General features: G+C 42.5%; 1 protein-coding gene across 1 annotated transcript in view; it reads right to left on the minus strand.

Moving 5' to 3' along the window:
• Positions 1 to 17,066, minus strand: part of DNAAF8 (dynein axonemal assembly factor 8) — a 91,596-nt gene that overhangs the window by 21,306 nt on the left and 53,224 nt on the right. Inside the window, exons 19-26 of the mRNA XM_068420236.1 lie at positions 16,356 to 16,462; positions 13,022 to 13,176; positions 11,523 to 11,667; positions 8,611 to 8,739; positions 6,941 to 7,135; positions 5,342 to 5,668; positions 3,693 to 3,755; positions 2,003 to 2,056 (exon numbers count right to left, since the gene is read on the minus strand). Coding sequence (XP_068276337.1) covers positions 2,003 to 2,056; positions 3,693 to 3,755; positions 5,342 to 5,668; positions 6,941 to 7,135; positions 8,611 to 8,739; positions 11,523 to 11,667; positions 13,022 to 13,176; positions 16,356 to 16,462 — 1,175 coding nt within the window. The remainder of the gene's footprint in view (positions 1 to 2,002; positions 2,057 to 3,692; positions 3,756 to 5,341; positions 5,669 to 6,940; positions 7,136 to 8,610; positions 8,740 to 11,522; positions 11,668 to 13,021; positions 13,177 to 16,355; positions 16,463 to 17,066) is intronic.

Raw genomic sequence — 17,066 nt, forward strand, 5'->3', positions numbered from 1 at the left:
ATCTAAAAGCTGGCATGAAGTTCATAAATATTTGAACAAAACAAGCCCATAAAAAACCCTGTGCATATAGGATTTTTGGGTGTTTTTGTTTTGGTTTGGTTTGGTTGGTTTTTAGTTTAAAAATACATCTATAAGAGTCTAGGCTTGCAGATTACTTTTTTTTTGCAGGAAATCTGCTCCGATTCCAAAACGTTTATGTGGCAGGTCTGTAGGATAAGACTCAATCCATTATATTATATATGAATGTTTTAAGAGGGATAAAATATTCCCTTTTACATTTTTCATGTGAACTGTAGTGATTATGTGATATAATTCTTATGGCAGCTATTAAATTCTTATTCCTCACAGTTTATCTCTCAGTGTTCTGTATCTCTCTGTTAGAGCTATGTTTCAGAGGGGCACTAACAAGTATGACAGGTCCCAATTTATTCATAACAGGTTTATAACATTGAATTGTATTTACTAAAACTGAAGTTTCAGCAAAAACTTGTTGCTTCTGACAAAGCTCTCCCAGCAGAGCTGCCAGCCAGGTGCAGAACTCGGTGTGCTATGAGAAACAGAAAGAAACCAGACCAAGATAGTTTTGCTGTCTAATGATACAAAATGTATTAAAAGGCAGAAAATACATAAAATTCATTTTTAAATGACAGCATTTTCAAGTTATTAGTTTCGCTAAAGTACCTTATTATCAGGAATATAGTTAAGATTTTACCCTAATAACATCCTTTGAAGATTTATTGGCAACTGTAGTGTCAGAACTAGGCAGCTAGGACCCATTAACTGCTGGTCCCTAACCACGTTAATTAGCATGAAGTAACAGTACTGCAGGCTGCTAACATTGATCCCTGATCATCTGTTTGTGTACATAAAATGTTGTTTTACGTTTCCTGGACACCTCACTACTAATATAGATGTCGATGCAACAAAGCATCAACAATGCTATATATAATTTGATGCATGCTGTTATTTTCAAAGGGCAAGCAGCATGTTGCTGAGTTATGACAGAGAAATATGGGATCAAAAATAAAAAGCAAGATTACTGCCCCCCCCACTTGATCGGGAAACTTAACCCTTATCGTGCAGGGAGCCCTCCTATTAAAGATCTGCTATTTTCTTCACATCATTCTTGAAGAGAAAGGTTTAAATGCCATAGCAACAGCCTGCAAGTGCAGAAGCAAGCTGCTCGGATCCCCTCAGCTGCTCGCATGCAGAACGGCAGTCTCCACTGTACACTGTTACATAAGCGTTCATTGTCCTCAAGATGTTTTCCTCACCATCTGCTATGGTTCTGGGCAAACATTCTCATTCTTGTGCTATGTGAATCACTACATGCTGCATATTTATGTACTTTAGACACTTCAGGAGGGATTTTGTCTTATGTCACTTTGCCATCTTGGTCTGGTCAAAGACACCTGTTGAAAACAGGTGGGACACCTTGCCACCTAGAGCTGGTTTTCTCTCTTCGGTGATTGTAAGTGACAACAGTTAGAGAAAATACCACTATCTATCAATGGAACAGTCTCTATTGATCATGAATCACCAGAGGAGCCTGTTTGGCAGCCCTCAGACATGCCTGATTTCCATCTCCAGTTCTGGCTGTTCAGTGGCCTTTCCAGTTCTGCCCAAGTTGCCTGGTCTTTGTTACGTTTGTTCGCTTTGTAATATTTTTAGATCCCTTTCTTATGTCCAATGATTTTTTTCCCCAAAAAATTATTACATAGGTTTTGATTTCATAGTGTAACTGTGACAAATACTGCTTATTTTATATACTATCTATATATGATACTTTAGATATGTGTGTGGCTTAAAATAAGTGTAAACTCAGGAGAAGCAACTATCAGATTTCCTGGCATGCTTAGAAAAGAGAGTGCATCACTGCCTGTATTCAAGCCTAAGGAAAAAGCTGGTATAATCCTTTTGCTTATTTTTGGCTGGTACATCTAGACGAGTTAGTTCCACAAGTCCTTATCAAACCACATTTTCCCGTTTGCTCTTCTCTCACCTGTTTGCAAGTAGGTGAACAGCGATTCTGCATGGCATCTCTGGCTCTCCCCCACTAGATAAGAAAAGCAGATACATCTGGGTAAGCGGTGTGCATGTTCTGGGACAATCATTGGAGAATGCCATCACCATCTCTACATAAAGCAACCAGCACTGCTATGACACACTGTTATTTTTAAGTGTTATACTGGGACATGCACAGCTTGATTTCAAACATTCAGATATACTGGAACACCCTGGGAGATGTTGTACTGGCCACTCCTCCACTAAGCCCAATAGCATATGCTGAAAAGCACTGCAAGTACTACACCACGTTGATTCTTGATTACCTTTTCTGTGTATATCAGGGAGAGGCTAGCAGTAGTTTTAAGCTACCTTTGTGCTCCTAATATTTCACAGCCGAGTTAGAAGCTGCCTTGTTTCCAGTCTAAGTCCCAGAAGCGCAGGTGTTCTGTTTAATGCCCTCTCTTGTATCCTTGGAAGCAAAGAAGCGCTGTGTATTCTGACTACACGCCTACTGAGCCCAGATCTGTTGTTCAGTCTTTTCCTCAGCTCTGCTGACAAAACCTCACTGACAATCCCTAAGTAGCCAGGAGCTGTCGTTTCAGTGGTTCTTCATAAGAGCAGAGCAGTATGAAACGAGTCTGGTGAGTCAGAACTTATGACAAAAGCCTATATAAAAATGTTTCTTTCAGTCTAATATAAAACCTGGAGAGACGAGGAAATTTAAGGCACTTCAAGGCATGTATGAATTGAGAAGTTATCTAGGACAGGGGTGTAATGAGGAGAAACTTGCATCAGGTTGATAAAGGACTTCCTTCTCCAGTGACTGGCAAGTTTAACCAGTGTGACATGCAAGGTAGATAACAGAAAACTAAAATCTGTTCGTCCAAACAAAATCGTTACCATTCTTTTGTATTTATTCCTGACTGAAATCCATGTATTGCTATTTTCCAGAGCAATGTATCTGGAAGGTATCTAGCCAAAGTGTTCTTTTCTTTCAATGAGACCTTTTTCTCTTTCCACATGTCTGTCTTGTTTTGCTGGAATAACAAGAGTACATATAGAAGGTGGAACCAGCGCCGAGGTCCTTGCCTCAAAACTTTTTAGCTCACATCCTCACAGTACTAATTTTCTTTAGAATTGGGGTTATCTGAGAGAACTTCTAGGCTCTGTGAATTCCGTGGTGACTTGGGTGGCACTGTAATGCAAAGGACAGAGCCCCTGTCTGAGCCTTAGGAAACGTGCATTCTGCTCCGATTTCTGTCACTCGTTTGTCAGGCAATGGTGATTAACACATTTCACCTCTCTAGGCTTCCATTACCCCTCTATGAATAATGAAGCTCATCTTCTTTGAGATCTACGTCTGAAAGGAGCTACTAAAGAGCTGGCATTAATTACTTTTCTAGCCTACACTCCACACCAGCCCTAGATAGGTCACCCAGGCACACACAGAATTGTGTAGAAGAAAGGTGACCTGGCAATACTACTGCCTTCCCTCAGCACCAAGTGGATCCATCTGGCCTTTTCTTCCTAATTGCCTGGGATTATGATGTCTAACCGACGGTTTACTCATCCCATTTTGATGACTCTGACAGAGGACAGAGTTATAGTTTTCTTCAATCTATTTTAAGAGTATAAAATTATTTGTTTTTATCCAAGAGGCAACTGGCGCATCCTTCTGGTCTTACCTTCAGCCCTGGACTGCTTGCCAGGTGGTGGCAGGTATTTCATAGCAGGGCGGTGTTCTGCATCTGTAAAAGCAAGAGATGTGTTTTTATGGATTAGCAGGGGGTGATGAAGGTAATTTTATTTAGCAGGGGAAATGGCAGACGTTTGACCAGCTGCAAAATACTGAAGAGAGCTGTTCTCTAGCACAAAGACCCCTCCATTCCTCCCACAACAACAAAAACAGGAGGAAAAAATGTAAGGACTTATAAAAGATATATTGCAGGATGCTGAAGTCATGCTTCAGCTATGCTCCTTTGCTCTGGACAATGGCTTTGGTGGGAAAGGCTGGCATTGTGATTACAACCTCCCGCAATAAACTGATCTCACAGTTCTGCTTTCCTCTTATCCTGTCTTTTGGTCTCACGATAACTTCAATAAAGGGCAGCAATGCATGAATTGTTACAGTTTTATACACTAATCTGGGATGTCTGATGCCTTCTTTTTTCAAGGCTTCTTCTTCTTGCTCTGCATCTCACCTAAAACACCCACATAGTTCACTGTTCAATTTAACTTTTGTGAGACGAGAACGAGGATCTTTTTCCTGACACCATCACATTTTCGTCTTTCTATTCAGTAAAGCCAATTTGTTACCCCGTGCTACACAAGCACCATGTGTTTGACACAAGCATCTAAGTTCGCATTGACAACAAAGGACCTTTCCTCCCAATGAAACGATAAAGGAAGAGCTATAAATCACAAAGCATGAATGCACTTCTGGAACTGCATCACTCCCTGACACATGGTGTTACCACAATCTTGATTTATCTCCGTTTCTGAATAATCAGAAATCATCAGGCTCAGAACTGTTTATCTTTAGGTGCGAGGAGTCAGGCTTCCCCAGGAACAGAGGCAATATGCCAACATATTTCACATTAGAAGAAAACAGTGGGAGCTCATACTCTGCTGCTCCAAAGCATCCAATATCAATAACACCATAGTCTGCGCAGTGATTTAGTTTGAAGAGGTGTGGCTATACATTTCTTGCTACAGGAGGAAACGAGCTGGTTTCCTATGCTGAAAGATCAATGCTAGCATATATCACTGAAGTCTGAGAAGCTTTTGACAACAAAGTTCCTCACAAACTGTCCACTCCCTTCCAGGATAAAGAAATTCAAGAAATCTGCTTTCTTCATCTCTTGCAGATTGGTGGTACCTTTGTCTCCCTGAGTACAGGGGCAAGGCCGGGACATCCAGCCTCAACAAGTTAGGCACCACAGTTAGGTGCCTGCGTTTGGGTGAGATAGATCTTGGCCTCTGTTTCTCAGTTTCTCTTATATACAGAGGCAAAATGCACAGTATTATTTACCAGTCCTGCCAACTGCAGCAATATCTTTTTAGTATTTATGGAGTACCTTGAGATCTTCAGAAAGGGCACCAGGCCATGCATTGCCACATTAAATTAATAGGCCAACTTGTAGATGACCTCAACTGGCTCCTGCTGATTTAATATCCCTCAACATTATTCAGCCAAGTACATAATTTAACCACAAATTATTAAGTTTTTCTGTGCCTGAGAAAAACCCATAGCAATGGATTCCTTTTCAAAGTTCAATAAATTCCCAAACACCTTATACCTGAGGACATTATAAACAGTGAAAACATGTCTTACCAGTTACAAAATCGGTCTCTGTGAAGAAGAGGATGGCTTGTCTGAATGTCACCTCTGGGGTCAAGGCCATTACTGTCTGTAGAAGACTGTCACTTTTGCTTAGCTTCTCCCTGCATTGTGTTAATCTCTTCAACACATCTGCAAGAACTTTGAAGGCATTGATCCGCCGTAACGCACACACAAGGACCGGGTTTGACATTAGTGTTTCAAGGCTGCTTCGCCAGGAAGTATCTCCAACCTCAAAAGGGGTTATTTCTCTGGCCTGACATCGAGTGAGATGGGGCAGCCACTTGAGACCTACCAGTTCAAATCCTGAATCGGGTCCTTCTGAAAGTCAAGAGAAATCTGTTTAGCACCAGTTGACAGCATGTGTTTCATAGAGGCTGTGTTTTCTTTTGGAGACAAGTGTTCTAAATTCACATTGATTTTTTTACTAGACAACAAGTTCCAAAGCTGCTTTGACTTCCCCCCCTGTTGCATCCAAAATGGACTGTAATGCAGATAGAGAAATATACTGGGAAAAACCACAAGATAAAAATGCTAGAAAATTACACTACAGTGAAAACAAAAAAAGGGCTATCTGGGAAATCAACAGGGAGCCACAGAGAGTAAGTGCCACGATTTGATTAGAGAACACAGCTAACGGAGGAGAGTTGAAAGGGAAATACTGAGAATACACTGATAACAATGTGGTTTGACACAGTATAATCCATAATTATAGATCCTTACCACCTCTCATAACATTCCATTTTAAGCTATATTCATTATAGGAATAAGCTACAATTTAATGCTGACTTGTCTCTGAAGCAGCTTAAACGTTGTTGTGTTTGTGAAGCGGTCTTACTTCCAATGTAGCAAGATTCAGGGGCTCAGTCCATGAGTGCATGTTGCTGGAAGCTTCTGTCAGCTAGAATCCCCTCCTTGCCTACCATGATACAGAACTTACTCCCTCGTATTGTTTCAAGAGAGTAGGAAACAACACAGTGTAAGACAGAGTGCCCGACTTCTGCCCTTTGTTAGTACATTTCCTACATTATTACACTTTGATGCAATCTGTATCATGAAATTATATAAAGCCACCATCCTGCTTAGCACTTGACAGCAGTTGTAAGCATTTAACTGGGGGATGGCGTCATTATTCCTCCCCTGTGCCTGAGGAAACAAAGCATGAAGAGGTGAAGTCTCTTCCTTCTGATCACAAAGGATGTCAGTGGACAGAATAGAGTTTGTGACTTCTCTATCCCTGTTGCTGTGCCCCAGTTCCACAGCTGCATTATCTCCCAGGACTTAGGGAGAGACACAATGCTCTGGATTACATAAAAGGCTTAGTAAGCCTAAGCACGTCTTTGAACTAATTTGAAACTCCCTGAAGAAAATTATGCCCACCTGAGCTGTTTGCAACACGAAAAGAGGCCTTGCCCATGACTGACTAGCCACAATAAACTGCAGTTCTTTAGGCAGGTAAGTAAAGAAACCTGCCCTCCTTCCTGAGGCCCCTTTCACCACACTTTTCATAATGTTCCTGCTGTGATAAAACCAGCTAGACAGGGTAAACTTTCCTAAGCAACTTCTGCTGCCCTCCCCAAGAGCTGGGATCACCTGCACTGTGAGGTTGGTTGTTGTCCCCAGGCAGCAGGATCTGGTGAAGGAGCTCTCCAGCACTCCTGATAGCATCCATTCCAACCAGTGTGAGCAGGACAACTTGCTCCATTTCAGTCTCCGAAGCATATATTCGATTGTAGAAAAGATTCAGAGGAATGTTGCAGGCGGCTGGCACTGCACTGAGGTTTCCTCCTACGCAGGGAGATGACCAAAACAAAACCAGTTACTCCACAAAAACAAATCTCCAGTCTTTTTTATGTGAAGGAATTGACTAATTCTCAACTGAGCAGACAAAGGCCAGTGCCTCACTGTGATGCTGCTCCTCACGCTGCAGCTCAGCATGGCCAGAGAAAGAATCACTCATGAGGAGCAGTATCACAGCAAACCTTTACTAATTAGTCACACTCCTTAACTGGAATTACTTTTTGCTGACTAAAGCAAACATATTCAATCCTCATTTTGATATCCTTATTCAGACCATTAAGCAGAGTTGGTAGATCTATACCAAAATGATTTAAGGCATCAATTGCAGATCGATAACTAATGACTGACTTCACATTAAATTGATATTTCATTTTGCTTCCTACAAGGTTACACAGCATACAATCAAGGGCTAAATGGGGGACTGTTATAATACCATGCATCTATCCCTGGTCATACTGGGAACAGTACAGCCTGCAGAATCCCTGGCCCATCAGAAATCTATGTTGAATTCCATGCTGTTTCACTACATGATTATTTAAGCAATTATATAGATTAACATTTATTTAATTACTTATTCCTACACCTTAACATCTCATAATGCTAGAAAGTGGTGAATAACACGTACTCGAGTATTATTTTTCCTTGTGATCTAGTGTGAATTTGGTTTTGGAGAGCAATATTCTTCAATTAAAAATCTGGATAGCCAACATTTAAAATAAATTAATTAGTTAAATAAAACTATATTAAGCTGCTGAATACATAAGAAAATGCTACCTGTAGTTAGTGAAACAAACATCTGATTACCATGACCTCCAAGTGTATAGAACAAGTAGGTTTAAGACTCTCCTACCCATTTGAGTCATATTTACAACAGAAAACATGTTTACTTGCTTTTTCAAATCATATCAATTTCCCAGCTTTGAATGAATGAGTTACTGAAGTGAATTCAACTGTATAAACCGAAATTAAGAACATCTGAGTAAAGTGAAATGAAAAAGTGCCTTCTCTGCACCTACGGCAGAAACTACAGCTGCTAACATTTATCACTTCAGCAAATTCTAGTTTTACATGCTTAACCACCAATTTCTCTCTTTTTAATATTTTGACTTCTCTTGAAACTATGGCAATAAAGCTGTATTGATTGGATATTAATCTTTTAATTATGGTGTGTTTAAGGCTTCATTGGTGGTTATCATGTCACACTTAATTTATTTTTCCATATATTTAAAAATTTACTTTAAAAAAGGTATTTCCATTTCGTTTTTCTATTGATTCCTCCGTTAATTACCCAGCAACAGAAGACATCCAATGAGAGTTACTATGACTGACAGACAGCAGAACACTAAATGAGTTATTACAGACAACAAGCATATTCCTAACGTTCCTATTCAGGAAAATCTCCTGACAAGGTTGTCAGACTTTACAAAAGCCAGAGCAACTCATTTCCCATCGCTTGGACCTACCCAGTGTCTGCAGCAAGGTCTCGGTGTAAGGAGCCACGTGAAAATACACGGAGGGGTCCAGCGCAGGGGCAGGCAGGTCGCTCTGCCCGTTGCCAAGGAGGCCTTGCTGTGCCAGTTCATCCGTCAGTCCTACGCACAGAACAACAGAAAATGTGAGGGATACAGAGCTCTGTGATGCAGCCTGACATGAAAACACTCTTCTTATCAAATGTTTTGATTAATCTGACCACAGTCCCATTACAGAGACATTCATGCTGAGCTTACCTAGAAGACATGAAATGCAGCTCAATCATCCCCTCTCCCCTAAATAATATTCACTTACACCAGGGCAAGTGGCTGTTGAAAATTGAGGCTTGGCCACAGCTTCCTCTGGAGGCACCTCTGCTTTGTGACCAGCACCCCAGTTCTTTCTATTACCTTCTAACTCCTGCTGTGAAATGAAATGTGGAACATATGCATAGAAGATGCTACACAGCTCTTATAAGTGTCTCAAGTAAGTTAGTGTCCACAAGAAAGAGAAGTCACAAATCTTGAGCCCGGTGCTCAAGTGCAGGCACTCGAGGTGAGCAGCAAGGCCAATGTCCTGCATCCTACACAGCACCATGCGGCCACAGAGGCCTGAAAAGAAACATCATGTTCTGCTCATGCAACTCCCAGCCTGGAAAATATCTGATTCCGTGCCACTTTGCTAGTTTCAAGCACTTAGTGTTTGTGAATCTCTCAGTTCCCATCCCTCCTCCACAAGGCTGGGCTATGCACAGGCAGTGGCATACAGCACACTTCCACAATTCCTTCAGCCTTCTGTAATAATATTTCAGGCCACAGTTTTAAAGGCTTGTCATTTTTTAAATTACTTCATATACATTTGATTGATTTCTACCATACAAGCCTGTCACAAATTTACTGTGGTATAGCATGGGAAATGGATTATCAGCGCTAGAGGCTGATGGCAAACATTGGATGTCAAACATGGCACTGACAAGAGATTTGAGCTTGTACCACTGACAATCAGCTCTCTGCTTTTCAAAATTCAGGTGGCACGAATAACCAAAAATGTGCCATCACTGCCCCAGCAGAATTACCTGCTGTTTATTCAAACTCAGTGCGTGGCAAAAAGTAAAGCTTGGACAAAAGTTTATGGTGTTTGATTCTCAAGACAGAGATCCATTACCCAAAGACATCTGTCTGTCTGCTCTGTTTCAGGAATGATTGTTGAATTTTTCCTTGCTTTGAAAATTGAACAGTATTCAAGACCTTGAAGGGGTATTGATTACAAATGCAAAACTTCTTAGTGCAGTATTTACCCTACTCAAATCCTAGTGCTATTCTACCCTTCCCAGAGGCCAAACAAAAGCTTATGTGGCAAGAATATCAGCTTCCCCTCTCCAGGGCTCCGGAATATGGAATAAGGTGACTCTCTGGATCAGTTCTGAAGCAATCACAGAACACATGGAAAGAGGCATTTGCAAAATCTGTCTACAAAAAAAGAAAAAGAAAAAAAAAATTCTCTACAACGAGGGAAAATATTTTACCTTTCCAGAATATCCTTTGTTCCAGTGCCCACCTATATATTTCTAGTGGAAATTTCCCCGTGCAAAACATGAACACTGTAAACATAAACTGTGGCACTCTGAGAAAAGCAGCAGAAACTGCACTACTTTAATGAGCAACTTTCCTTGGGTCTACAGGCAGCAGGTGACACGGTGCTGCAATTAGTCTGCCATGATTAATCCACTGTGCCTGTACATGTTTTCAGAACATTCTGTGAGAGTCTCAAGAGAAAAAGCAGAGGACTTTCTGAATTGCCATTTTTTTCCCAAACCTCTGTATGTTCTTTTCTATTGTGAACAGATTAGAGGAAGCAATCAGGCAGTGGATGAATGTCTCCATCACGAGCTATTTATGGTGGTGTTAATGGAGGGGTCAGCAGCAGTGGTGGATCTTCTCTCAGCGGTGGTGTCTGAAGGAGAGGTTGCAGGAAAACAGATGCAGGAATGAACTCTCCTGCTGCAGGCAACACGCCCACTGCCAGAGCAGGAAGAAGCAGGCAGGGCAGGCTCTTTGTTCCTTACTGATCACTGCTGTTGCCTGCGACAACATCGCTTGAGACCAATGTCAGCTCGTTCTTAAGAAAACCAAATAACCCTTTTCCTGAACCAGAGCCTCAGAACAGAGTCTGACTCAAGTAAGACGACTTGGGGCAGCAACTTGTCTGGTTTTTGCTAGTCCCTACACATAAAATGAGTTATGGTTCAGATGCTTGGAAGTCACGAGTATGCAGAACTTGGGGATGAGGTTGATAGGATCAGATGCTCAGCGGCACATACATATTTTTGCTACCCTACCTCTCTGTGAAATAAGAATACGTCAGAGGAGGTTATTGAGGTGATGAAGCCAGGCTGTTATGGAGGTGTACAGTGGGAAGCCAAGAGACAGGGCTCACAAATTCAGAGGTTCCAACTTGACATAAGGAAAAAACAGTTCCGGCTGGTCAAGCATTGGAACACAGGCCCAGAGAGGCGGGGGAACCTGCGTCCTTGCAGATTTTCAAGACCTGACTGAAAAAAGCCCTGAGCATCCTGGTCCAAATTCATTGCTGATGCTGTATTGAGCAGGCCGTTGGATGAGAGACCTTCTGAGGCCCCTTCCAACATGAATTACTCCATGATTCTAAGTCCAAGAGGACTCCAGCGCTAAGATCAAACAACTGGCAAAGATCAATCTGCTCTATGGATATGTAGTAGTGACTGATTTACATGTTGGGCTGGAGATACATACAGCAAAACTATCAGGCCCTGATATTCTCAATAAATATTCCCTGCAATGTAACGGCTGTGGTTAGGCTGTAAATGCTTAGCTCACACACTGAAATGCAAGCCTTTTCCGAGGTTGTTGAGCAGCAGAAGCATTACCTTTTACCAGTGCAGGAATGTGATGACTAGCATTCTCCTTTCTCAGCAACACAATGAGACAGTGCATGCGTGGTTCAGCAGAGAGCTCAACTCTTGCAGAACTATCAGGTGAACTTGAAATCTTGCTAGGGCAAAATACAGCAATCTGAAATAAGGAGGGCCAGATTAGACCACTAAACCCAGATGTAGTCACTATAGGGCTTAAGCAAATAATTAAGTCACGATGGCATAACAAGACACAGCTCACCAGCTGAGCCATAGTAACTTCCAATAGCTGGGTGTTCATGAACCATCTATTCATGAGACACAGAAACCTAATTTAAACCTCAGGGAAGAGGCTTAACAAAAATGTTCTGCCCTGCAACCGGGCTGGACTAAAACCACACCAGTTTTAACTTGGCTGATATGTGGTACCATCCTAAGTCACTCATGCAAAAATGGTCGAGTCCCAAACGAAGGGATGATTTTTCAGACACATTTAACTCCAAACAGCACATTGAAGCAATAGTTGCTGCTGTTAACTTCTTAAACGGCCATTTAGGAGCACTCTCCAAATATTTGGCTATTTGGGCTGTAGTATTCCATAAATAAGTCTCCAAAATATCATGGGCAGGGAAAGTGTTATTCCTCAGGCTTGATCACAGAACAAGCAGAAAAGAGGAGCTTTGTACACAGTTTAGTTTGCAAAATGATGCATTTCCTGATTGACATAGCAAACAACCCTAAGCATGATAATTTAAAGTAAGGGGGGTCCACTCCTTTGTAAGAGAAAGTGTCATATGATTCCTGGGTGACTTATTGTGTAAGAAGTGCAGAACTGGACTTCTTGCATATGTTAAGTTTGACTGAAATCTTGCATTTATGATTATTGCCGTTTCCTTGGGCTGACTTGTCAAAATGCCAACTGTACTCTAACTCAAATCTATCATCATGTTAGACAGAGCTTCAGAGAAAAAAAAGGTTGTTATTTTTGACAATAGGAAAGCTCTTTTTGCAACCCATCTGCAATGCATTAAACTAGAGGACTAACACGTTGAAAGGCCATAAGCAGTCCCAGAGGGACTGTGAAGTACCTAATCAAACATCAGTCTCTTAGATGAAGACTATTCTCCTGAGACACGTTTGCAGATCAGAAATTGTTATTTTGGTTTATGGGGCTACTGCCTGCTCTTGTGTATTTTGAGATTGATGGTAAAATTCATGTTTGCTTTCGTAGGAGGAGGCCTGATTCTCAATTTACACTTCTGTTCTCAGTGAGAGGCTGAGGCCTGGTGGGATTTTCCTCCTAAGGAAAAAACAGCACTGAAAGCAACCAGAGTACCACTCACAGGGATACAGAGAACATGAGTGCTGGCTAGCTAGTAGAGAGAGAATGAGTGTCCTTGAGAACACTTACTAGAGGAGTGTGGGCTCACACATCCATAAACTCACAGCATAATTAGTTTCAAAACAACCAATAACCCAAGGTACATAACTGAGCTGTGCGTTCTGTCCAGTACCTGACTTGTTGTCATGCTCAGCACAACGGCTTGTTCGGGTGAAAGCTGCAGCTGTCTGATTCCTTGCAGAACAAACCCCCGACGAGTGCAGACCGAAATGACATTACCGTATGCACAAGGAGATACCACAGGTGACACCATCAAAATGACATCCCCTAGATCAAAAAGAGGGTAAGAAAAGCAGCATATTATTTCCACAGAAGCTGTGATATCAATCCAAGGCAACTCTCACAGCGGCTAGTTCCAACTGAAGCACATCCCAAATGGTGACACTGTATTTTATGGTTTATTTGTTCTCTCCAGCTCCTAATGACTGCTATTGGAGGCCAACCTAGAATGGAAAAGCTTATGGCTTTATCATCAGTAATATCTTTATGAATCATCTACCCAGATCGTCTGTCTCATCAGGTCTATCTAGCTATCTACGAGCTATTCATCTTTGAGGTATCTGTGCTCTCAGTTCCCATGCTGGCTGTGTCAGCCCCCGCCAGGCTGTGTCTGAGTTGTTACCCTTACAGCTGGCAATCCCACAGCAGCCGGCTCCCTCAAGGGCTAAGGACCTGATAAGCCTGGCCACACTGATGAGTAACTAAGTAAGGTCAACAAGACCAACTGGCAATTTGTCCACTATAAAGTGCATGAAGCAACCCCAGCATTCCTCTCTGCTGTTAGTGGTGATCCTACCCTATAACTAACTTCTACAATCTTGTTCAGCACTACCTTCTGCTTCCTCTTGTCCTTGTTTAGTCCTGTCCTTAACCTTCATCCCAGAGCCTGCCTTGTGGCACGAGCTCCTGAATCTTTGGACCAGCCTGTGATCAGGAGCTCACCTCACTCTTTGGTTTGGTACAATCTGTGGCTTCACAGGTTCCTGTCCTTGGTCATCATGATAATGGTACCAGCCTGCTCTCTCCTCCCTGATTCTCATCCACTAGCTCTGGCTGCTTGTGCTCTCCTTGTATCCCTCATCCCAGTAGGTAAGGTTGTAGAAGCAACTGGAATTTACATTGGGTTAGAACCTTGGGTTTTTAGACTCTTGTTTTCTAAGTTGAACCCCAGGCTTACTGCCAACACGGTGGCAACACATGCTATGAGCAAACTGAAGAGAAAGAGCCTTACAAGACCTCCTGAGCAGTGTCTAAGCCCCATCTTAGGTACTACAGGACAAGCTCAAGACTTTTCCCTGAAGCCTCTGATCTCCCTGAAGTCTTTGCTTTGTTCTAACCTTATCTTGGGTCTCTGCTTTTATCATCACCTTCATTATTACACCGTCCTAGTCCTAATATGCACAGTGTACATTCAGACCTCATAACCTGCCAAGAGTGAGCTCTGAAGAGAAATCCTCAGGATGACTTCTACATGGGTTTCCTCTACACTGCCCCATTAATTTCTCTCAGCTCTAACCGAATGATATAATGAGACTGGAGTATTTTAGTCTCTGTGTCCCAACTACACTTGGTTTTGGGGGTAGGACTACCAGCAGTGAATGTTTCTTTTGGTTCTAGACTTTGTGAGATGGCTATTTGTCCCCCTAAGAATCCGACCAAGGCTCAGCCTGGTACTTCAAAGTGATGGCAACAAAACCAGGGAAAGCTTGTGTTTCCTACCAAAGATGGGACAGGCAGAGTGTTTCTTTGCCTAAAATTTCTATTTGGCTTTATGGCTTTGAGCCATTAGTGCCACATCCATTATATGTGAACTGTCAAAATTTAGGGATGCAGGTGGTAAGATTTTGGTTCTTCTCTAGTTGATAAACACTTTAAAAAAAACATTTTTCACATATATCCCAAACCAACAGGAATACCTGCTAGGGTCAGTAAAACTTTGATTACTGAGAAGGGGCAGATATATCTGGTGGGAGCTGCAGTGTATTTGTTCTGCATGCTCTGCATGCGTGTATCTTCCTGTCTCCAAGAGAAGCTGCTGGAGACCTGAGGGAAGGAATCAGTGAATGTTTCCTTTCCTTAAAGGCCCGTAGGGTGTCTTCTCCCAGACCAGATTTTCAGCTTCTCTTCTGAGAGTCATGATACAGTTATCTGAGGAGCAAAGCTTGAAAGTGACTTCCTGAGCCCAAATACAGATGGAACGTGGTGTGGTGTAACTCAGCAGCCCACATCAAATGTGAATCATTAATGGCCATAAAAGGAAGGGGAGGCAGAAAGTGTGACTCATTCCATCACAGCAACCAGCTGCCACCAATCCCAATCCCAAATAACACAGAGCCAAGGGCTGGCTGCCAACCTACCTGAGTTAACGTGCCTAGTTACACAAAAGAGCGTATCTCAAAGGTGAGACTTTTTTTCCTCCTTCTCCATTTTCTTTTTTCCACCCTCTCTGTCACTTTCCCTTCATCTTTTTTGCTTATGCATTCATTCTTTTCTCATACGTTCTTTCCTTTGGCAACACAACTTTTCGTGCCTTCTTTCTATGTCAGTACAACCCTGTTTTCCTTCTGCCATTTTCTCCCTGACAGCTGCTGAGTTTCCACTCCCCTCAGTTTTTTTTTTTCCTGTGAAACTCTCTTCAATTGTGGGAGTAGAAACCAGACAGCAATGCTCTAATAGCATTGTCTAAAAATCGCTTGTGCCTGAGATCTGCTGTGCCAGGCCCCACTACAGAAGATGGTCAGCACACTGGCCTTCTGCAGCAGACACCCCTACACCACACAGATCCTTCGTAGCCAGTTAGAAGGCCTACAGGCCTTGGCAGGTTTCCCGTGAAGACAATCAGCTTGCTGCTAGCTAGGCAGGAATTCAGAAGCTGGAAGACTACTCCTACAAAGGGAAAAGTGGGATTTGGGCTGAGCCAGGTGACAGCCAGTTAATATTAGCCCCATGAAGCACTTTTCTTTCTGATTGTGTTGTCAGTCCTGCCCTGAATGAAGTCTTAACCATTTCATACCCAGGATGATCATGTTCAACTCTTCACGAGCAGAGGTGGATGATCTCTAATCATACAAACATGCAGTTTAAGGACACTGTTAGGTCTTCACATGGCTGTTCCTTTGATGAACAGGTCCCTATGTGCAGAGATTTCCTGTGGGGTGTTTTTTTTCATGTTTTTTTTCTTTTTTTACCCTTCAGTGAAACCTAAGCAGTCTACAGGACTCTAGCAGCTACTCCCATGAGGAGGATGAGGTGATAACACTCCTCTGTCACTTCATTTTAGGCAACAGTGCTTCACTAGAAATTCATTCCTGGCTCTAGAGCTGGCCAGGTCACAGCACTGAGCAATCCAGGGAGGCAGAATTTCCTGAACCAGGTGAGCTGGAGTAAGGTAATATTGTCAGTGAAGGAGCACCATAAAACCTCAAGATTCATTCCCTAACACTGACCTTTGGTAGTTGAGACAAGCATCGCTGGAGGTCGAGACAGCACCATGCCCTGGAGATCAACCTTTTCTCCATCTGCTTCTGCCCTAGTTGATGAAGGACTCTGAGAGCTAAAGAAAAACAATAAATATTAAAAGCTGTTATGCCAGGTTCTGACTCAAATCTACTTTCTGCAACAAACCCAGGGCCACAGAAGCTTCTCTGGTAAAACTGCCTTACTGGAAAAGCCATTTCAATCCCTTGTCCGTGACATGAGCTGCATCAAGGTCTCTCTGACTGAACATCTATTTATATTACTCCTCCTGAGACTCTCTGTGTTCAATTAAAAGTAGCTAATGCAAAGTAGCCAGCTTGGCAAAGAAATCTGGGAATCCAAGAATATGTCAGGCTGCATTACCAGAGCTCCTCCTACCCACAGATACATCATAGTTACTATTCACTTTTGGTTCTTTAGCCAGAGTTTATCCAGTTTTAAAGGTTCATGTTGGCTAACAAGCACAATCAAGTCTGGTGGAGGTGTTCATGCCAGTGAAACCTCTACAACAGTCCTGCATACCTAAAAGGACCAGATCACGCACGGTGAACATAAGGTGTGGTTCTGAAAGCCAGGGACTGACAGCAAACTGCAGTCTGTGAAACAGTTGGGCCAGGTCTGTGAAGTGCAGGCTGCTCAGGCAAACCCGCCTGCCTCATCCCTTGCCACCACCGAGTTGG

The sequence above is a fragment of the Nyctibius grandis genome, chromosome 30, assembly GCF_013368605.1.
Source record: "Nyctibius grandis isolate bNycGra1 chromosome 30, bNycGra1.pri, whole genome shotgun sequence".
Classification (NCBI taxonomy): domain Eukaryota; kingdom Metazoa; phylum Chordata; class Aves; order Nyctibiiformes; family Nyctibiidae; genus Nyctibius; species Nyctibius grandis.